General features: G+C 41.9%; 1 protein-coding gene across 7 annotated transcripts; it reads left to right on the top strand.

The window, feature by feature from the left end:
* Positions 1 to 456: 456 nt before the first annotated feature.
* On the top strand, positions 457 to 15,344 carry LOC118497709 (zinc finger protein 235-like). 7 transcript variants are annotated; one of them, XM_036013045.1, is made up of 6 exons: positions 457 to 605; positions 2,130 to 2,190; positions 5,006 to 5,132; positions 5,296 to 5,374; positions 5,634 to 5,759; positions 10,891 to 11,041. In XM_036013045.1, the coding sequence occupies exons 1-4, from the start codon at positions 472 to 474 to the stop codon at positions 5,310 to 5,312; spliced, it is 339 nt and encodes a 112-aa protein (XP_035868938.1). In that variant the 5' UTR covers positions 457 to 471; the 3' UTR covers positions 5,313 to 5,374; positions 5,634 to 5,759; positions 10,891 to 11,041. The 7 variants fall into 7 exon arrangements, with proteins under 7 accessions (XP_035868938.1, XP_035868937.1, XP_035868934.1 ...); XM_036013044.1 differs by lacking the exon at positions 10,891 to 11,041 and having other exon boundaries at positions 5,255 to 5,374; positions 5,634 to 5,742; XM_036013041.1 differs by lacking the exon at positions 5,296 to 5,374 and having other exon boundaries at positions 587 to 605; positions 2,044 to 2,190; positions 10,891 to 15,344.
* The last annotated feature ends 7,250 nt before the right edge of the window (positions 15,345 to 22,594 follow it).

Here is a 22,594-nt window from a genome sequence, read left to right as displayed (position 1 = left end):
TCCAGGCTCTTACACTTTCTTGTCCTGGTGTCAAAGCTTTGTGCAGGCGCTGTTCTCCCTTACCGCAAAAAGCAATAATCTCTGTTTTTATTTTACCAACAGGCGTGTTGGTGATATTTGAGGAGCGGGCATTTGAAACAAGTTTGAGATCCAGTGTTCCTTTTGTTCCGTTGAGGCAGGTCAAATTAAGTCACTTACTTATACGTTTCCAATATTTACCCTATTCTTTGCTTTCCCTAAAACATTTGGTTTTAACATTATTTTCATAGTTCAGGCTTCGCTCTTCTCTCTTATACGGCCACAGTTTCAAAAGCCCGCAATTATTTTCACATAAGCTTTAAGAAATGAATGAAGCAAAAAACGAACACGACAGTTAACAGCGCCAGATAATGGACTGAAACCAAATCCTCCACCAAAAACGCTCACTGGCCAGCAGGTGAGTAGCCAGTCCTGCGAGCTGCATTCTGGGAAATGAAGTACAGGAGTGCGCGAAGTAAGGGGCGCTCCCCTGGGGATTCTGGGAAGTGTAGTCCAGAAATCGTATGTAGCCTGAGGCACTTCCGCTCCCGGAAGGCGAGGTCGGGGTTGACAAGTCGCACAGTGAGGTGAGTTAACCCCGCGCCCCGGCGATCTCTGTGAACCTTGTTTTCCTCGGCGTGGAGTGAGCGGTGACTAGGTCCTTCCTTCTGAGCAAGGGAAGCCGCGGCCAGCGGGCAGCGGCAGAGGGCAGACATGGAGATGACGGCGGTGAGCATCCGCTCGGCTGAGCCTTCCCAATCTGGGGTGGGCTTGCGTGGTAGGTGCAGTTCGAGGGTCTCCGGCGCTCGCCGCTCCCCCGGCCTCTCTGCAGGACACCCCAGACATCTCTGCCTCTTTCTCGCTGTCAAATATCGGGCGAGTTCTTTGATCTGTCCTTGCCTCAGTTTCCTCATTCAAAAAAGGGTTAGTCCTTCCCAGTGGTATTCTTGTGGGAATTAAGTGAGGCTGTGTATAAGCAACTTAAAAATAGTGCCTAGTGCATTGTGAAGTGTTGGCCGTTCACCATAAATTCCCTTGTAAGGCTCAGAGAGGAGCCGTGCTACTTGGAAGCTCGTGCCAGCCTGGGTGAGGTGGGAACTCACTGATCCTGCCTAATGTGGGGCTGTTTCTGCACCTGGACTCTTTCGAGCTTCTTATTTGTGGGAGGAGAGTGAACTTCAGCCTGGGTTCTGGAGAAAGTCATCTGTGGATTTTTCCAGACCCAGAAACAGTCGTGATCTCGGCTTTGCAGAGTACCTAACTGCCCGTATAGTGAGGCCTTAATAAGTGTGCGATACTGTATAATAAGCCGCTCTTGTTGATTTAACTGCAACGGGATTTCTTAAGCTTAGGTTTTTATTAGCCATTATTTACCTTCTTGTATATGGGAGAAGAAACTTTGTTGAGACTTTTTCAGCTTAATAACATTTGCAATGAATTACACCTGTTAGGAGGGGAAAAGATTTGTGCAAATTTACCAACAGGGGGAATTTTATCTGTGAGATAACCAGTCAAAATTAGATTTTTCTAACGGTAACTCACAGGACAGATCATCTCTGAATTCTGGGTTTCTTAAAAGAGTGATTTTTCTGGAAATCGCATTTGCAAGAGCAGTTTTAGGAATCCTAGACTACTGCTTGCCTTTACCTGCAGGATGTAGGGAACACCGGCATTATTATTATCCCCTTTCCAGGTGACTGGAATGAGGTGCAGAGAGATGAATGACTTGCTCAAGGTTTACATCGCTGAGGAGTAGAAAGTAATAAGTAGAAATGGCAGAATTTGAACCCAGGCATTTTGGGTCCATTAAGGTTATACTGCCTGCCTGCCTGCCTGCCTGCTTGCTTGCGTCTCATTTCCTCTAATACCCAGGCTCCAGAATACTCTGGAAGCTACAAGAGGCACTCAGGTTAGGGCTGTTTTAAGGAATGTTCATGAACAGTGGCAGCTGGCTGTGGGCGCAGAGGAAGCTGGGGTCCAGTCCCTGTTCTCACTCAGCTTTGTTGCCACTGCTTCTGCCTAGAGAAAGGGGCACCTTTGTCCCCCCATGAAGTGCCAAGTAGCCTAGCAGCATCCCTAGCCTCTCTCTCATGATGGCTTTCCCTTCCCAGTTCTGCATCCAGAACTCTGCCTTTCCTGGAAACGAAGAGGAGAAAAATGACCAAGTTCCGGGTAAGTTGGGGGTATGCCTTTCTGTTTCTTAAAATGACATCTCATTCCACAAAGTTTGGATACATATTTCTCCTGCTTGGGAAGGGTAGAAGGGAACCAAATGCACCTGAAATATTGTTATGCCAGGACCTTGCTTTTTGCTTATTTCCAAATAATAGTGTGAAAATTAATAGGTATTTAAAAAATTATTTTACTTATTTTTAGACAGAAGGGAAGGGACGGAGAAAGAGAGGGAAAGAAACATCAATGTTTGGTTGCCTCTCATATGCCCCCTACTGGGAACCTGGCCGATAACCCAGGCATGTGCCCTGACTGGGAATTGAACCAGAAATTCTGGTTCTCAGGCCAGTGCTCAATCCAGTGAGCCACACCAGCCAGGGCAATGCATATTTTTTAAAAATTCAAAAGAACTCTCACTTTATAAATATGTTTACAAATTTGCTGTTTATTTTCCCATATTCATTTTCATTTGCATTTACATGCATTTATTTGTAATCACAGCTTAGCCATTTTGGGTGTTTAAAGGTTAATTTTATATCACCTATGACTTTGGCCACATCATTTTCCATAGTACACCTAATATTTCCCCCCTTTTTATGTAGTTTATGAATTTTACCATTTTAAAGATGTTTACAATGATAGTTTTTCTACATATAACTCTTCCCAAACAGGAGTTCTGAGAATTCTCCCATTTTTTTCTCTCTTCAAAGTTCTAGGGATTTAGTTTTCTGTGGCATGGAGCCTTACATTTTGTGGAGAGAGTGTGTAAAGTATGGCTGCTTGTAATGGGGTCCAGCTGATAACTGAACTCAGAGAAAAGCATTTTAGTTGTTTTCAAACAAGAACGAGACTCTGTCTTTAATTCTAAGTTAAACCATGTATATATCATTGTTAAGTATCTGTTTTATTCATTGACATGCTAGTGTATTTTACAGAAGCACATCCCTGGTCTAGGAGTGCCTGGGACTTGCCTGGCCTTTATTGCATGGAACCGCTGTGTGAGGATATAGATGGTCTTGTTCGCATTTTTTTTTTAAACACTGTTACTATAGACAAGAATGACTTTTTTTTATTATTTATTTTTAGAGAGGGAAGGGAGGGAGACAGAGAGAGAGAGAGAGAGAGAGAGAAACATCAATGTGCGGTTGCTGGGGGTTATGGCCTGCAACCCAGGAATGTACCCTAGCTGGGAATCGAACCTGGGACACTTTGGTTCCCAGCCCGCGCTCAATCCACTGAGCTACGCCAGCCGGGGCTATTGTTCGCATTTTAACATGAACAGATTTGTAAACTTCCAGATACCTACTGAAGTCTGCTCCGTCCCCAGCTGCTGACACTTGTTAACCTAAAGATAAAAGGCCAAAGTGAGAGGCAACAGACTTTCATTTGATCCAAAAGAAGGAGCTACTGGGGAAGCAGAGATTCAGGAAGAAACCATAACAGTATTACTATTAGGAGACAGAGACAAGGGGGTAATTACATGAGTAGAAAGGAAACATTTCCTTGGGTGTTATTAAGCCAAGGATGGAATTTCTACAGGTGCAGATAAGCTAACATGGTGATGCTCATCCTAAATAATGTCATTAATTGTCGGTCACCATGTCTGCTTTCCTGTTAGCTTTGCAAACCACAGTTTGGGCTCCCGTGCTGCATTAGGCCCAGCCCAGAGGTTATTTTGCCCAGTTACATTCCAGAGGTTTGTGGAGTAAAACTTGCAAGGCAGTTCCTTTGGGATGGTAGCTCCAATTTTATTTGAAGCGGGCCTGTTTATATTATTTTTTACACACTAATGGTTCAGTTACCTGGGCCAGGAATTTTGGATGTCCATTTAGGGTAAATGGAGAGACACAGAAGAAATGTGACTATTGCACTGAGGGTCACACTGTGTGTATACCTGGCTTGTCTGGTGGATCATGGACTCCCAAATTAACACTGCCCCTCCTCTGGGGCAGTTTTCTTAGTGTCCAACTCTGTGCCACATGAGTCAACTAGTTGTTCAGAGCACCATAAATGCTCAGGACTCCAGCCAAATGAAATACAGAGATGAGCAAAGTTCTTTTTTTTTTTAAACAGACTTTATTTATTCACTTTTAGAGAAAGGGGAAGGAAGACAGAAAGAGATGGAGCGAAACATCAATTGATTGTCTTTCACATGCACCCCGCCCTGGGAGTGAACCCTCAACCCAGGAATGTCCCCTGACCAGGAACCAAACCAGTGACCCTTTGCCCTGCAGAATGATGCCCAACCACCTGAGCCACACTGGTTAGGGGAGGATGAGCAGTCTTTAGATACATAATTTTAATTTCCATAAAGAAGAATGCCATGTACAAAGTTATGAGACAAATAGGAAACAAGAGTGGGAGGGGGTGCGGCTAGGAGTTTATATACGCAAGAAGGCTTAGTATTCTCAGGAGAAATCTTACTGATGCATGAGAGGGGAGGAGAGGGAGAAAGAGAGGGAGAGAAACATCAGTGTGGTTGCCTCTTGTGTGCCCCCTACTGGGGACATGACCTGGCCTACAACCCAGGCATGTGCCCTGACTAGGAATTGAACTGGTGACCCTTTGGTTCACTGGCTGGCACTCAATCCACTGAGTCACACCATCCAGGGCCACAGATTTTTTAAATATTTCTCTTGATTCCTTCCTTTTCCTCTGTTTTGGTGTGACTGTAGAAGGGGAAGAGGACAAACTCTACCAAGAGGAGCTGTTCAAGCCCATTAAAGTCTAAGACAGCTTCCTGCCTATCTCCACCCTCTCAGTGCTGTCCTCCGCCTAGTTGTGAGGTTCAAGTTGCCTGTGTTTGGTGTTGTAGGAGGCAGTGACGTTCATGGACGTGGCTGTGGTCTTCACAGAGGAGGAGCTGGGGCTGCTGGACTCAGTCCAGAGGAAGCTGTACCGAGATGTGACCCTGGAGAACTTCCGGAACCTGGTTTTAGTGGGTGAGGACAGGCACCCTCCGTAACATGGCTTCGGCCCCTTGCCCAGGGTTTCTTCATCTTGGCACTGTTGACATTTTGGGCCAGATAATTGTATGTTGTGGAGACTGTTCTGTGCGTTTTAGGGTGTTTGGTAGCATCCCTGACCTCTGCCCACTACTTCAAGGCTTCAGGACCCCTTAGAGACCAGAGTTTTCCAGTGTGTTTGCAAGTAGAGACAAGACGTTTCTAGTCTTTGTTCCAAGGTAAACATTTGACTTATAAATTAACTGTAAATGAACAGTTGGGCTTGGCTGTACCTGGCTCCTTATTTAATATATCTTTTTTTAAACTTGTGGGTCATGTTCTATTGATGGGTCATGAAGTCGATTTAGTAAGTTGCATCAAAATGTTTGACAAGCACTGCTTTCGGGGAGGGGCAGAGCCTTATATCTTGGGATTGGAACCCAAATTTTATAGTATTTTTTACCTTTAATGTTTCACTTTAATCTTGTCTTTTCACAGGGCATCAGTCCTGTAAACCTGATGTGATATCCCAGTTGGAGAGAGAGGAAAAGCTTTGGATGACGGAGATCCAAACTCAAAGAGGCAGACATTCCACAGAGAGCTCTGCAGCGGGAGTCCCTGAAGGTAACAGCCCATCATTCTCTGTTCTGGGGGATCTGCTCTCCACACAGCAACCCCAGAGACCTGCAGGCAACATCTGTCACATCATGCCGTCCACTGACTTCCCATTTCACTCAAAAAGAAAAACCCCAAAGTATTTAAGGGGCCTGGAAGGCCCTGCAGTATTTGCTCGTTCCCCAGGCTTTACTATTCTGCGTCTTTCTCCTGTCATTTCCCTCCTTTCGATGCTGCCAGCCTTACCTATTTCTAATGTAGAATGATTATGTCTGTGGCCATACCACCCTGAACGCGCCCAGTCTCGTCTGATCTAATATAGGATGATTATGTTTCTGCATCAGAATCTTTTCTCTGGATGGAATGCTTTCCTATAAACCTTCAAACATGCTTTTATTCATATCTCTGCTCAGATGTCATGTCATCCAAGTCCTGTGAGCGTTCTATTTAAAGTACTGTCCTCTCCCCTCCACATCCTTTTTAAAAATGTTTTTAAAAATTTTACTGATTTTAAAGATTTTTTAAATTTATTCATTTTTAGAGAGGGGGAAGAGAAGGACAAAAATATCAATGTGTGGTTGCCTCTCACACACCCTGAACTGGTGACCTGGCCTGCAACCCAGGCATGTGGCCTGACTGGGAATCGAACTGGCGACCCTTTGGTTTGCAGCCTGCGCTCAATTCACTGAGCTACACCAGCCAGGGCTAAAAATTTTATTGATTTTAGAGAGAGGAAGGTGGAGAGGGAGAGAGAGAGACAGATAGATATTGATTTGTTGTTCTACTCATTTATGCATTCACTGGTTGCTGCTTGTATGTGCCCTGACCAGAGATCAAATCCTCAACCTTGGTGACCTTTCACTTTGTGGAACAGTGCCCAACCAAGTGAGCCACACCAGTCATGGCCAGCCAGGGCTATTTTTTATTTTTGAGGAACCCCCATACCATTTTCCACACTAGGAGTGCCACTTACATTCCCACCAGCAATGCATAAGGGTTCCAATTTGCTGTGTCCTCACCAGTACCTGGGTTTTTTTCCTTTTTTTTTTTTTTTTTTTAAATAATAGCCACCAGAGCCCTGGCCAAGTTGCTCAGTTGATTAGAGCATTGTCTTGATACACCAAGATCACAGGTTTGATCCCCAGTCAGGGAATGTACAAGAATCAACCAATGAATGCATATAAGTGGAACAACAAATTAGTGTTTTTCTTTCTCTCTTCTTCTCTAAAATTAATTTAAAAAAAGGCCATCCTAATGGGTGTGAAATGGTATCTTACTGTTTTGTTTTGCATTTCTGTAATGATTAGTGATGCTGAAATCTTTTCACGTGCCTATTGGTCATTTGTATATATCATTTTTTTAACTTTTATTTTTCATTGAAAATTTACACTCAATAGTATTTTGTATTAGTTTGAAGTGTACAGCTTAGTGGTCAGACAGTCATACATTTCACAAAGAATTCTGCTGTTACCTTTTGCTCAAATTTGAATCAGGGATTTTGTTTTTGAATTTGCTTGTTGGTTGTGGTTTTTGTGTATCTGTGTATCTGCATTATCTTTAAGGTTTTCTATAAGTAATACCATGCCATCTATTAACAGATACAATTTTACTTTTCCTTTCCAACTTGGATGGATGTCTTTATTTTGTTTTCTTGCCTGATTTCTATGGCTAGCAATTCTAGTACTGTGTTAAATAGAACTGACAATGGCAGGCATTCTTATCTTGTTCTGATGTTAGAAGGAAAGCTTTCACCACTGGTGATCATGTTAGCTGAACAGAGGCACATGGCAGGTTTGAGGGTTTGATCCCTGGTTGGAGTGTGTATAGGAGGCAACTGATCGATGTTTCTGTCATATTGATGTTTCTGTCTCTCTCTTCCTTTCCCCATCTTCCCCTCTAAATTCAGTAAAAAGAAATCCTCAGGTGAGAATTTAAAAAAATTTAAAAAATACAATAATATAAGCTTTATATTTCTCTATATACTTGCCTGTAGCAAAGAACTTTTTACAGTTTTAGGTCAACATGTGTAGACTTTAGTTTCATGATGATCCTGAACTAGGGAAAGATAAAATTATAATTAGTTGGTAAAACTAGACAGGATCTTATTATAAATTAAGTGTGGCACAGTGGGAAGAATGCACACTGCCCCAAACAAGCTCAAAAACTTCCCTTTGGACCCTCTCCTCATCTATAACATTATGACTGACTTCCCTAACAAGTTTTTCAGTTACTGTCTAATGTCCTTTCATTTCAAATGACAGGATTCCCTTTAGCATTTCTTCTAGGTCAAGTCTAATGGCAATGAACTCCTTCAGGTTTTACCTTGGAGTGTCATGTATCAATTTCACATTTTGAGAGAGAGTTTTGCTGTAAATATGCTCAGTTGACTATTTCTCTCATCTCACTGCTTTCTGGCCTGCAAGGTCTGTATTGAGAAGGTTACTTCTGGTAACCTTACTGAGGATCCCTTGTATATGACAAGTTGATTTTCTCTTGATGTTTTCAAGATTCTGTTTTTGTATTTGCCTTTGGACAATTGCATAATCTATTTTGATGTGGGTCCTCTGGGATTTATTCTGTTGAAGTTTTTCAAGTTTCTTTTATCACTAAATGTTTTCCCAATTTTGAAAGTTTCAGCCAGTATTTCTTCAAATTAGTTTCCTGTCCCTTGCTCTCTTTCTTTTCCTCTGGGACTCCCATAGTTCATACCTTGATGCTCTTGATGATGTCCCATAATCCCCTTAAGCCCTGTTCACATTTCTTCATTCTTTTTTTCCTCTTGAAAATTGGTCATTTTAAATAACATTACTTCAAGTTCACTGATTATTCTGCCTGTTCTAGTATACTGTTGAACTATTCCAGCAAAGTTTTCAATTCTGTTACTGTATTTTTCAGCTTCAGAATTTTAATAATTTTTTTTTTTACCATTTCTTGGTAACTTTTGTTCCTGTGATGTTTTCCTGAGTTTAGTTGTTTGTCAGCATTCTCCTGTAGCCCGTTGAACATGTTATTTCTAAAATCTTTTACAAGTTAAGTGTCTTATTTCTTTCAGGTTGGTTTTTGAAGATTTATTTTTGTCCTCTGAATGGGTTATGTTTCCTTTCTCTTTTTATGCCTGTTGGTTTTTGATGTTGAAAATTAAGTATTTGAAAAGACAGTCACCTCTCTCTATGGACTGGCTTTGTGTAGAGGAAGACCTTCACTAGTCAGCTTGACATGGAGACACAGGGTCCTTTCAAGCCCTTTCTGAGGTGTATCTTCCCAGGACTATGTGTTCTGTTATTCCAACTCCCCCAAATATATGGCTACTTTTGAACATGTTGGTTTCCCTGACAGTCCCACTCCTGCATTTTTCCAGGGCTTTAGGTTTCTATTATAGTCCTACACCTGTGATTTCTTTTCCATGGATCTGCAAACTTCCTATAGTTTGATGTCAAACCTGGTATCAAAACTATGCCAAGGATCCCATCAGTGCTCTGTCAAGAGACAGAAACCAGTCCCATAGGCAGCATCCAGACCAGCGAGAACACAGAAGCAAGTTCTATTCCTTCCTTGCCAGCCTGAGGGAGGAACCAGGAATGGGGCAGCCTCCTGCCAACCTTTATCTCCCACACTGTGCCTGTGAGGGTGAGGCAAATGGAAAACCTAGGAAATTTTGGACAGTTTTGAATTCAGATTTTTTTGGTTCTCTTGGTGTTTCAGTTTCTTAACTGGTGTTTAAAGTTCTCAAAGCGATTTTCCCCCATAGGTTGTTGGTTATTAGGTGTTCTATGTGGGAACAAGGGCTGGAACTTCCTGCTCTGTCATCTTCCCTACAGTTGTTTCTCTTTTAGCTCTTTTAGCATATGTAAGACAGTTGTTTTAAAGTCTTTGTCTAATTCTGTGGTACCTGTTTCTTCATGAATAGTTGTTTCAGCCACTTTACTTTTTTCCTGTGAATAGGCCATATTTTCCCTTTTTTTTATGCTTTTACTGTTGAAAATTAAGCGTTTGAGCCCTGGTTGGTGTGGCTCAGTGGACTGAGTGCTGCCTTGTAAACTGAAAGGTCACAGGTTTGATTCCCAGCCAGGGAACATGCCTGGGTTGTGGTCTAGGTTTGGGTTGGGGACGTGCAGGAGACAACCAAACCCTCTCTTTGTCCCTTCCTTCCTCTCTCTCTCAAAATAAAAAAAAAAAAATCTAAAGAAAAGTTAATGTAAATTACCTAGTGCAGTAATTTCTTTGGATTAAAAAAAAACAAAAAAGAAAGAAAATTGAGCATTTAAGAAAACAGCTACTTCTACCAGTCTTTGCTGATTGGCTCTTTTCTGGGGAACCCTAATGTCAGGGTGTGTTCTGAGCCCTGGAATCTGCCCAGAGATAAGCTCTTCCGAAGTCATTTTCTGAGCTATTGACTTTCCTCGTTCTGTGTATGCCTTTTCAGTTCCCTCTCACACAGATGCTTTTAAGTTTCTCTATCTTCCAAAAAGTGCTGCTTGAGCTTCTCTTGGACTTAGATGTTCTAGTGCGTTCCTTCACACCTAGTTTCTTTTCTAGGCCTCTGCATGTCTATAATTCCTGCATTAGCTTCCATGAACAGTGTCTACTATTGTTTTCCATTGCTTTTTTCCATTTTGTGTGAGTCAGGTAAAGTGGAGACTAGCTCCCTGGCATCTCCAAAACAGGTTAGAGAATTGCAAAGAAAGTCTGCTCTGCTGTATGCAGTTTGAGGTAGGGAATTGAGAGGTGAACTTCTGCATCCTTTAGACCATACCATGCCATAAGTAAAACTGGCAAGGCATTTAAAAGTAGTTGTGTATGGAGGGGAATGAGAAAAAGCACTCACACAGCCCCAGGCAAGACATGCGCTTAGAAGAATCCTGAGAAGACTTTGTCCCCTCAATCTGAGATGGTCCCCAAATTTCATACCTTTTTAAATGTGGCTTTCTCACATTTGCATATTCTCTTGATTGCTGTAGGTTGCTGTATGTCTTTTGACTGTTTTTCAGAACTCTCATACTTATTTTTGCTAATCTCTAGTGTTTTGTCTTTTGCTTTTTGGGTTTGTTTTTTTTTTTACTGTTTCACTGGTGCAACAAAGACTTGGGGACTCCTGGCCTACATTCTTGCTAATGTCACTCTCTGTCCCTAATTCTTTCAGGAGACAGGTATGAAAATGAGCTGGAGATTCTTCATGAAGCAGGAGTAAGGTGCCTTTCATTGGGAGGGTATTCATGCTGGCAAATCAAGAGACATGTTGTGAGTAAATTAACAAAAAGTCAAGATTCCATGATACATATTGAAGAAAAGATGTTCCCCAAACAACCTAGTTCCCCCTGTCAGGTGGGAATGGGAATATCCATGCAGGCTAATGTGGAAGACAGCTGTGTAATGACTCTTACAGAGAATCATTCCATTATTAATGAAAATCAAGGATTTCCAACAAGGAGAGCTCAGAATTCTTGGAATAAAACATATCTGAATGAGACACAGAATTATCAGGGAAGTTGTAAGCAGATGCTAATGAAAAACAAGTTCTGTGTATTTGTTCCACAGGCTAACATCTTCAGTTATAATTCTCACCCCCCAGATGATGATACAGCACACAAGAGAGATCACGCTCACAGTAAGAAAGATTGTGATAAGGACACTGCAAAGGTGTCCCCTCTTGTCCAGTTCAGTGTATTCCACACAGGACAGAAAACCTACCAGTGTAATCAATGTGAAAAAGCATTCAGTGACTGCTCCAGTCTTGAGGTCCATCAGCAAGAACACTTGGGAAAGAAGTCCCTTCCACATACTACACATCAGGATACCAGGTTCAACTCAGCCATTCCAGTTCAACAACACATTCACACAGGGAAAAAACGCTATTGGTGTCATGAGTGTGGAAAGGGTTTTAGTCAGAGCTCAAACCTGCAAACTCATCAGAGAGTTCACACAGGGGAGAAACCGTATTCGTGCCTAGAATGTGGTAAGAGCTTTAATCAGACCTCCCACCTTTATGCTCACTTGCCTATTCACACAGGAGAGAAGCCTTATAGATGTGAAAGTTGTGGGAAGGGCTTCAGTCGTAGCACGGATCTGAACATTCATTGCAGAGTTCACACTGGAGAGAAACCTTATAAATGCGAGATCTGTGGAAAGGGCTTCACTCAGAGATCACACCTTCAGGCCCATGAGAGAATCCACACTGGAGAGAAACCCTATAAATGTGCAGATTGTGGTAAACGTTTCAGTTGTAGTTCAAATCTCCATACCCATCAGAGAGTGCACACTGAAGAGAAACCATACAAATGTGAGGAGTGTGGGAAGTGCTTCAGTTTGAGCTTTAATCTCCATAGTCATCAACGAGTCCACACAGGAGAGAAACCATATAAATGTGAAGAGTGTGGTAAAGGCTTTAGCTCAGCCTCAAGTTTCCAAAGCCATCAGAGGGTTCACACAGGAGAGAAACCGTTTCGATGCAATGTGTGTGGTAAAGGCTTTAGTCAGAGTTCATATTTTCAAGCCCATCAAAGAGTCCACACTGGAGAAAAACCCTACAAATGTGAGGTGTGTGGGAAGCGCTTCAACTGGAGCTTGAATCTTCACAATCATCAGAGAGTCCATACAGGAGAGAAGCCATATAAATGTGAAGAGTGTGGGAAAGGTTTCAGTCAGGCCTCAAATCTTCAAGCTCATCAGAGTGTCCACACTGGGGAGAAGCCATTCAAATGTGATGCGTGTCAGAAGCGATTCAGTCAGAGTTCACATCTTCAAGCCCATCAGAGAGTCCACACTGGAGAGAAACCATATAAATGTGATACCTGTGGTAAGGCCTTCAGTCAAAGGTCAAATCTTCAAGTCCATCAGATCATTCACACCGGAGAGAAACCATTTAAATGTGAGGAGTGTGGGAAAGAATTCAGCTGGAGTGCTGGGCTCAGTGCTCATCAGAGGGTCCACACAGGGGAGAAACCCTATATGTGTCAGCAGTGCGGGAAGGGCTTCAGTCAGGCATCACATTTTCACACACATCAGAGGGTCCACACGGGAGAGAGACCTTACATATGTGATGTTTGTTGCAAGGGCTTCAGCCAGAGATCACATCTTGTATATCATCAGAGAATCCACGCTGGAGGGAATCTATAGAAGTGTGTGATAGCCTTTGGTTAGATGTCATCTCTCTGTCCATTAGAAGGTCTCTGCTGGTAGCTGTGGAAAGCTCCTTCAGAACTCAGAAGCTTCGAGGGACTGTGCCAGGAAAGCAGCTCTATGAAATGTTTTAAGAACTCAGTTGGGAGATGATCCTTTGTAAACGTCAGGTTTCACACATAAGAGAAAACTGGTTTTATAAATGTGGTAAGTGGTTAAAGCAGTTTTGAATGTCCCAGTTCTAAAGATGAACACAACAGAATCTTGTATTTCATTGGAGTCTATGGAGAAGAGAGGGCTTATAAATGAAGATTATATACAGGATTCTAACAAAAGTATGATGGACAGATGAAATTGATGTAAACTAAAACATAACCTCCACATGTGTGGGGTGTTTTTCACCACTGTTTCTCTACCTTGTAGAACTGCTTGGCATGTACTAGGTGACCAGCAATTACTCAACAAAGTGAAGAAAATCACTATAGTCAGGATAAATGTGTGAAAATCTAGTCAGTTCCCTACTATAAATTCATCACAGCATACTCAAAAAGAATAATATAATGCTGCCATCCACAATAACACAAACTAATTTCAACAAGACTTCTGAATGGCTCCCATCCCCCATTCAGCCTCATTTCATTGCTCAGTGTCTTATCTGTGTGAAAAGTGTACTATTTAATTATTAGTTTGTATTTTATAGACTGAAAAGTACTGTGTTTTTCTCCCATCTAATTATGGTGAATTTATATAATTGGAAATTTTGAACCCTAATTCATTAAGGTACAGTTTTACCATAACACTTTGAAAATGTTAAAAGTAGTTACTAATGACAAAAAATTTTAGTAAACTTGAATTGTTAATAATTGGTTTCTTCTCATTATTTTCTGCAAGCTGAGGTCAGAGTACCTTGTCTATGCACGGTCTTTCTTCCATTCAGACCTCTTTAGTTAGGGGGCTTTGCAGACTTCAAAGACATTAATTTTGTCACATTCCACCCTCATTATTCTTGCTAAAATAAGGGGGCAGGAAGCAGGACAAGAAACTTGATTGATTGAAATTCATTAAATGTAACCATTTAGATTGTCATTTTCATAGCATTCTGTGTTCAACACCTCTTTGGAGAAGTGAACAACATTAGCTGGTCAGTATGTATCAAAACACCCTTTGACCTAGCAATCCTAGCTTAGGAGAGTGTAGATAAAGTGAGACAAATCATACAAAAAGATGTTTGTATTGAATTTTTAAGAAAAGGAAATAGGTATCTATGAAATATTTGAATAAATGCGTTCAAATATACAGGCACGAAAAAATGTGATTTAATGGAGAGTAATGGTGGCCTGAGAAGACCTCAGGGCGTCTTCTTAACATTACACCATATTGGAAAGCTGTATAATTCAGCAAAGGATTCTCTGCTCAATCAATACAAACATGTCTGAGAGAGCCACACATTGAGGTAGGACATACTGAGGCAACAGTGAATATGGCAGGGGTGGGGACGCAAAGGCTAAGGACAGAAGCTGTGCCTAGTCTAGCACTTGCTGCAGACCACAATGGACGCCATGACATTTAAGGATGGAGTAGAAGCCCCACTGGGAAAACCACAGGGGCAGAGACCAACAACTGGACCTGGGCATCACACACATTGTGGCTAGGTCCAGGGTTGGGGTCAGGAAAGCAGTGCAGAGGACTGCAGCATTCTACAGCCCACCAGTACCAGACAAGGATTTCACAGATTTGGGAACCCACCCACCCTATCACCGCACCCTGGCTTGTTGGGTACAGAGAGAATGCTGAAAACAACTTTCCATCTAAGTGGGCTGTACCCATTGTGGCCAAGTCCCCTATGATGACAGAGCTGTGGATGTGTGATCTCACTTCCCAAGACAATCCCTCCCCCACCCATCAAAGATGCAGTGTAGAGGCAGCCAGGTAAACTCAGTAGCTTTGTCAGTGGCTTTTGCCTTCCAGGAAGGTGATACTGGGAACACACAGGAGACCCATAGCCCACCACTTCAATCCACAGGAGTTGTGCCCTGAGACTGAGGTGACTGGCTTGCAAAAGGGACACACCACTTCCTCAGGGAAGATGGGGTGTACCCCAGAGATCCTGGAAACCCCAGCAGTGCAATAAAGAACACAAAAGCTTGTGTTTCAGCACCACCTACAAGAAAACAAAGATTTCTGCATATCAACCTGCTATACAATGAAGTGTCAAATACATGAAGAAATTTTCATTCCCACAACTGTCCAGGCAGAGAAATAATTCAAGCACAATAAATAACCAAGGTAACAAAGGAAGGAAAATGTAACATCTCCAGAAAATAAATGTAAAGAAATGGAAGTATGTGATTTATATGACAGAGAATTGATTTCAGTTCTGAAAACACTCAACAGGGTATAAAAGGCAGTTCAATTAACTCAAAAGTCAATGAACAAAAGGCATGCTTCACCAAAGAGATTGAAAGTATTAAAAAAAAATCCTAGCACTGAAGAATTCAATAAAAAGATGAAGAATGAACTAGGAAGCTTAGAAAATAGAACAGACCAGGCCCTGGCTGGGTAGCTCAGTTGGATAGAGCATCAACTAGATACACCGAGTTTGCAGTTTCAATCCCCAGTATGGCATGTACAAAGATCAACCAATGAATGCAAAAATTAGTGAAACAGCAAATCAGTGTTTCTCTCCCTCCCTTCCCCTCTTTCAAAAAATAAATAAAATCTCTTTTTAAAAAAGTGGCGGGGGGTGAGGGGATGAGACAGAGCTACCAGAAAACGAAAGAAAAAATGACTGTAGGATTCCTAACCTGTGTGGCTCAGTGGGTTGGGTGTCCTTTTGCAAAGCGCAAGGTCACTGGTTTGATTCCCAGTCAGGGCACATGCCTAGGTTGGTGGATTCAGTCCCCATCTGGGTTGGGGTACATGCAAGAACCAACCAACTGATGTTTCTCTCTCATGCTTATGTTTCTCTCCCTCTTCCTCCCCTTCTCTAATAAGAAATAAAATCTTTTTAAAAGTGGCTATAGATCTTCATATATTAATAATCACCCTAACTATAAATGGACCGAACTCATCAATTAAAAAGGCTCAGTGCAATGGATGGATAAAAAGACAACTATTCACTGTATTCAGGAGTCACATCTCAGCTGCAGTAACGAACACAGATTCAGCAACAGAGTGGAAAATGATATTACAAATAGAATCTAGACAAAAGCAAGCAAGTGTAGCCATACTTCTATTAGATAAAACAGATTTCAAGATAAAAAAAGGTAACAAGAGGAGGACATTTTGTAATGATAGATAAATGGGACAATATACCCTGGCTGGTGTGTCTCAGTTGATTGGAGCATCTTCCCATGAACTGAAGGGCTGCGGGTTCAGTCCCTGGTCAGGGCATGTACAAGAGGCAACAGATTGATGTTTCTCTCACACTGATGTTTCTCCCTCCCCCAATCTCTGGAATCAATGACTAGAACATTGGTTAAGGCTTATAAATAAAACAAAAAATAAATGGGACAATGCATCAGGAAGACATAAGGCTTATTAATATATGCACCCAATCTGGGAGCACCAAAACATATAAAGTATATAAAGTAACTACTAACAGAACAAAGGGGAGAAACTGAGCAAAACATAATAAACGATGCCAGGAAAATTATAAAACTACATATAAAAGAATGAAACTGAAGTACTACCTGACACCCACACAAAAATTAACTCTAAATGGGTCAAAACCTAAACAGAAGGCATGAAAAACTTACAGACCTTGGTCTTAGAGAGGATTTTATGAATTTGACCCCTAAAGGCAAGGGAAGTAAAAGCAAATATAAATGAATGGGACTATATCAAATTAAAAGGCACGGGACGGCAAAAGAAACCAACATAACAAAGGCAACCAACTGAATGGCAGAAGATTATTTGCAAACAAGAGCTCCAAAAATGGGCTAATATCCAAAGTATATAAAGAACTCATATAACAATAACAAAAAATTCCATTAAAAATGGGCAGGGGACTGAAACAGACACTTCCCCAAGGTTGACAGGTATGAAAAGATGCTCAAATTCACTGTTAGGGAAATGCAAATAAAAACCAAAATGAGAGACGACTTCATACCTATTAGGGTGGCTATGATCAATAAGAAAAGAAATAAGGGTTGGAGATATTGTGGATAAAAAGGAATCCTCATACACTGCTGGTGAGAATGAAAACTGGTACAGCCAGTATGGAAAAACAGTATGGAGGGTCCTCAAAAAATTAAGAACAGAGTTAGCATTGACCCAGCAATCCTTAGTTTGGTATCTACCAGAAAAATTTAAAAACAGTTATTTGGAAAGATGTATTGCCACTATGTTCCTTACAGTATTATTAACAGTGCTCAACACATGGAAATAACCTCAGTATTCTCTGACGGATGAATGGATAAAAATGTGGTGCATATATACAATGGAATACTAAGCCACAAGGATAAAATATTTCCATTTGCAGTAACATGGATGAATCTTGAGGATATCTTGCCAAGTGGAAGAAGTTAGATGAAAAAGGGCAAGAACCATACAATTTTACTCATGTGGGGTCTAAAACAAAGCAACACATGATCAAACAAAACGACCTCATTGACAGCAGTATGGTGGAATAAGAGGGGAAGGAGAGTGGGGGTGGGTTGAAGAGGGTAAAGGGAGCCAAATATATGATGACAGGAGGAGACTAAACTTTGGAAGAAAAGCACACAATGCAATATACAAAGTATTATACATTTGAAACATGTTAATAACCAATGTCACCTCAAATAAATTTAATTTTTTAAAAAATGATACATATCTAGAATGATAAGTGTCACTCATGAGAAAACTAGGTTAGCAACTTCCTGTTATGACCCAAGTAATAGAAGTATGTATACCTAAAGATATGATATGCATAGAAATAATATGTGGAAGGATACTGATTAATGTGTTATCTGGTATACTCAGCTAGGGTTCCAATAATGTTTCACTTTCTCAAAAATCATTTACAGTGATCATTATTAATACTACCAAACACTTCCGGCCAAGATGGAGGCATAGGTAGACACACTGTGCCTCCTCACACAACCAAGATAGGGACAACAATTTAGAAACAGAACAACAACCAGAACTGACAGAAAATTGAACTGTATGGAAGTCGGACAACCAAGGAGTTAAAAGAGACACGTTCATCCAGACCTGTAGGAGGGGTGGAGTCGGGCAGCTGAGCACAGGGGGCAGGTTGTAGCACAGAGAGCAGAGAGTGTGGGGACCGGGGCATAAGGCATCTGGGGCATGCAAGACCACAGCGGGTGGACTCTGAGCACACAAGTGGCAGCTGACAGACCCAGCAAGGTGGCGATTGTGAAGCAAGCCACTGCGCACAACCCAGGATCAGAGCACTGGGAAACAGAGCCTCAGGACACTGATTGAAAACACCAGTGGGGGGTTGAGGTGCAGGGAGAGACTCCTAGCCTCACAGGAGAGGTCCTTGAATAGTCCCACTGCATGCACAAGCCCACCCACACGGAAATTGGCACCAGAGGGGCCCAGTTCGCTTAGGGGAAGTGGTGGAAGGGACTGAGGTCTGACGGAGAACGGAGAAAGCGCCATTGTCCCGCCTCAGACCCCACCCCACATACAACGTCACAACCCAGCGACTGGGGTGCCCCACCCTGGTGAACACCTAAGGCTCCACCCTTCATACGTTACAGGTGCGACCAGACCAAAGAGGGGGAAACAAAAAGATGGCTCAAACAGAAATGAAAGCCCCAGAACCCATCATTTAAGCGACCGAGAGATAGCCAACCTATCAGATACCCAGTTCAAAGCACTGGTGATCAGGAGTTCACAGAATTGGTTGAATTTGGTCACAAATTAGATGAAAAAATGAAGGCTACAGTAAGTGAAATGAAGAAAAATGCACAGGGAAACAACAGTGATGGAAAGAAAGCTGGGTCTCACATCAATGGAGTGGACCAGAAGGAAGAAAAAAACATACAATCAGAAAAGAATGAAGAAATAAGAATTCAAAAAAAATGAGGAGAGGCTTAGGGACCTCCAGGACATCTTGAAACGATCTAACATCTGAATTATGGGGTACCAGAAGGAGAAGAGGAAAACACGTAGAAAACTTATTTGAACAAATAATGGAGAACTTCCCCAATCTGGCAAAGGAAATAGACTTCCAGGAAGTCCAGGAAGCTCAGAGAGTCCCAAAGAAGTTGGACCCAAGAAAAAAACACACCAAAGCACATAATAATTACATTGGCCAAGGTAAAAATGAAGGAGAGAATTCTAGAAGCAGCAAGAGACAAGGAGACAGTAACCTACAAAGGAGTTCCCATCAGACTGTCAGATGATTTCTCAAAACAGATCTTACAGGCAAGAAGGGGCTGGAAAGAAGTATTCCAAGTCATGAAAGGCAAAGACCCACATCCCAGATTGCTTTATCCAGCAAAGCTTTCATTTAGAATGGAAGGGCAGATAAAGTGCTTCTCGGATAAGGTCAAGTTAAAGGAGTTCATCATCACCAAGCCCTTATTTTATGAAACATTAAAGGGACTTATCTAAGAAAAAGAAGATAAAAAACATGTATAGGAAAATGACAGCAAACTCACAATTATTAACAACCACACCTAAAACAAAAACTAAGCAAACAACTAGAACAGGAACAGAACAACAGAAATGGAGATCACATGGAGGGTTAGCAACAGGGGAGTGGGAGGAGGAGAGAGGGGGAAAAGGTATGGAGAATAAGTAGCATAGATGGTAGGTGGAAAATAGACAGGCGGAGGGCAAAAGTAGTATGGGAAGTGTAGAAGTGAAAGAACTTATGACACATGGACATGAACTAAAGCAGGGGAATGTGGGTGGGAGAGGGTGTGCAGGGTAGAGGGGAATGAAGGGGGGTAATGGGACAACTGTAATAGCGTAATCAATAAAATATGATTGGAAAAAAGGAGAAAACTGTATTTGAACAATGATTAAAATAAAATTTAAAAAATAAAAATTAAAAAAATTTCTTTGAGCAAGGAAAAAAATAAATTTTTTAAAAATTTAATTTAAGCCCTGGCTGGCATAGCTCAGTGAATTGAGCACGGGCTGCAAACCAAAGTGTCGCAGGTTCAATTCCCAGTCAGGATACACACCTGGGTTGCAGGCCATGACCCCCAGCAACCGCACATTGATGTTTCTCTCTCTCTTTCTCCCTCCCTTCCCTCTAAAAATAAATAAATAAATGAATAAATAAATAAAAGTTAAAACAATTTATTTTATTGATTTTTAGATTGAGAGGGAGGGAGAGAAAAAAACATCAACTAGTTGTTCCACTTACTGATGCATTCATTGATTGATTCCTGTATGTGCCCTGATCAGGGATCAAACTCATAACCTTGGTGTAGCAGGACAACACTCTAATCACTTAGCTACCGGGCCAGGGCTCATGGGACTTCTGTTTATTAAATTACTGAAAGTGGGATTATGTTTAAAGTTCTTGATGTATGTTGTGCCCTTACCCTCCAGAAGGGTTTTCTTACCATCCTTTCTGCAGAGGAGGACAGCATTGAAACACCTTGAAGGCTCATAAAGTTCAAATGCTGTTATGAGCATGGTACATGTAAACACTTGAAAAGTCATCATCTGTGTGAATATTCTCCAAGCTGTGTGAGCAAAGCTTAGCTGGGCTTCCTCTAGGAGCTTCTAGATGTCTCACTTCTACGCTTCCCAACGGTGTCTGGGAGAGATAAGGTAGTACAAGGGCCTCCAGGGTGGTTTCATCTCCTAGCAACAAGGACACATGTCCATTCTTGTGACATGCTGTGTCACCCATTCTCCTTGAAGTGGGATCTGTAGAAATTCAAGTGGAGTAGAAGCAAAGAGCTTTGAGAAACTTGGGTGCTGGTAGCAAGTTTATGTATCGGTAATGGGAAAATTCCATACTATTCCCCTAAAGTAAATTTGTCTGGCTTCTAATAGGGGTTGGAAATTGCCTTATTTGTTTTGGTTTGTCAATACTCTCTCACATTGAAATGCTGCATGGCATATATCTAAGTAGCTACTTTATTTGTAGAATCTAAGCATGATCCCCATATGCTTATGAAGATCTTGCATTAGTCCTGAAGGTACTAGAAGAAAGGAAGTTCCCTAAGAGATCACTTAAGTTATTTGTTTCAGGATCTGTGGACAAACTTGTACTTTTCCACAAGGACACTGACAGCGTCCCTTTGGAGAAGAAAATCTGCTTAGCTGGCTTTGCAGGGCTATCTCTCCCTCCTGACTCAGACATGCTTCCCGTTGGGGTAGGAAACAGATGTGAGTGTGCTTGTCCGAGAAGAGGGGTTTTGGTCCTGGCTGGGTAGCTTCGTTGGTCAGAGTGTAGTCCCCATATACCAACATCGCACTTTCATCCCAGGTCAGGGCACAGAAGGGAGTCAACCAATGAATGTACAAATGAGTGGAACAACAAATCGATGCCTCTTCCTCCCTCCGTCTCTCTCTCCCCACTCCCCTCTTTGTGTCTCTCTCTTAAAATCAATATATTAATAAAAGGAGAGATTTGGACCTAGGTTCTCTATCTCCATTCCACTCCCAGGGAGACAGTTCACTCTGCATTCTTCAAGTGGTTCTTAAGCAGGAGAAACCCTGTCTGGGGGTCCATGCGCACATACTTTGATGCTACCACTGGCGAGTAGGGGTCAGTCTATTACCTGCCTCCCACCCTTCACCCTCCCTGACCACCACCACCACCAGCTATTTTGTCTTGGGTTCCTAGTGCTTCCCACTCTCTGTTCCCTGGGACATCCCACCAACATTGATACAGAATGATTCTGCTTGCCTTTATAATAATAAAATTGTGAATAAGACAAACTGCCCTACCCACATGGAATTTACATTCTAAAGGAGACAGCATAAACAACTACCAGGAAGTGAGAAGTGCTAAGAAGAAAATAAAACTGGCTGATAGTGCTGGGGGAAGACAGATAAAGGTTGAGGAAGGTGTCCGTGGGGTCGACACATAAGCTGTGCCCTGAGTGATGAAAAGGAGCCAGTGGGGGAGGACCTGGAGGGCTGGTCAGCACAAAGATCGTGTGATGGGCATGCACTCTGTGCCTGAGGAACATAAAGAAGAGTATGCTGCCAGAGAGGAGAAGAAAAGGAGCTCAGAGAGGTTGGATCAGGAGTGACGTAATAAAAATGAGAAATTTGGGGGGTTCTTACATTTTTAATTAAATTATTTTATATTTTATTGATTATGCTGGAAAAATACTACCAAACAAATCAAATTACTCAATAAATGAAAATCCTTTACAGCTAAATCTTACTTTACCTCACACGGCACATATGCCTGTATCACAGATATACTGAGATGGCCAAAAAGTCCATGACATTTTTTTCTGTACAATAAAAGGCACACTTTTCATTTTTGCCTGAGTTCTGGCAGGCCACCCTGGTGGCTGCTAATGACAACACTGAGTGACACAAAACATGTGACACCATGGATCCTATATATCCACTCCCTGGAAGGTAAGATCTAAGAAAAAAATTGTGGGGAACTGTCCCCTACCTCCAGTCAACACACACAAATTTGAGTAAACCATCCAAGGAAGTAAACCTGAAAACTGTGTAAGTATCTGAGAAGTACAAGGTGGTATCCAAAGTGTACTGGCCTTAAAAGCTTCATCTGTGATGAGATAAAAACTGACTGGTGTGCCTCAGTTGGTTGGCCATCA

Source organism: Phyllostomus discolor, chromosome 12 (genome assembly GCF_004126475.2).
Source record: "Phyllostomus discolor isolate MPI-MPIP mPhyDis1 chromosome 12, mPhyDis1.pri.v3, whole genome shotgun sequence".
In the NCBI taxonomy this organism is placed as follows: Eukaryota; Metazoa; Chordata; class Mammalia; order Chiroptera; family Phyllostomidae; genus Phyllostomus; species Phyllostomus discolor.
This window is presented reverse-complemented; position numbering and strand designations above follow the sequence as displayed.

Coding starts and splice junctions, on each gene's coding strand:
- LOC118497709 (XM_036013041.1), top strand. Junction 5,133..5,633: donor CCGGAACCTGGTTTTAGTGG/GTGAGGACAGGC, acceptor GTCTTTTCACAG/GGCATCAGTCCTGTAAACCT. Junction 5,760..10,890: donor TGCAGCGGGAGTCCCTGAAG/GTAACAGCCCAT, acceptor TAATTCTTTCAG/GAGACAGGTATGAAAATGAG.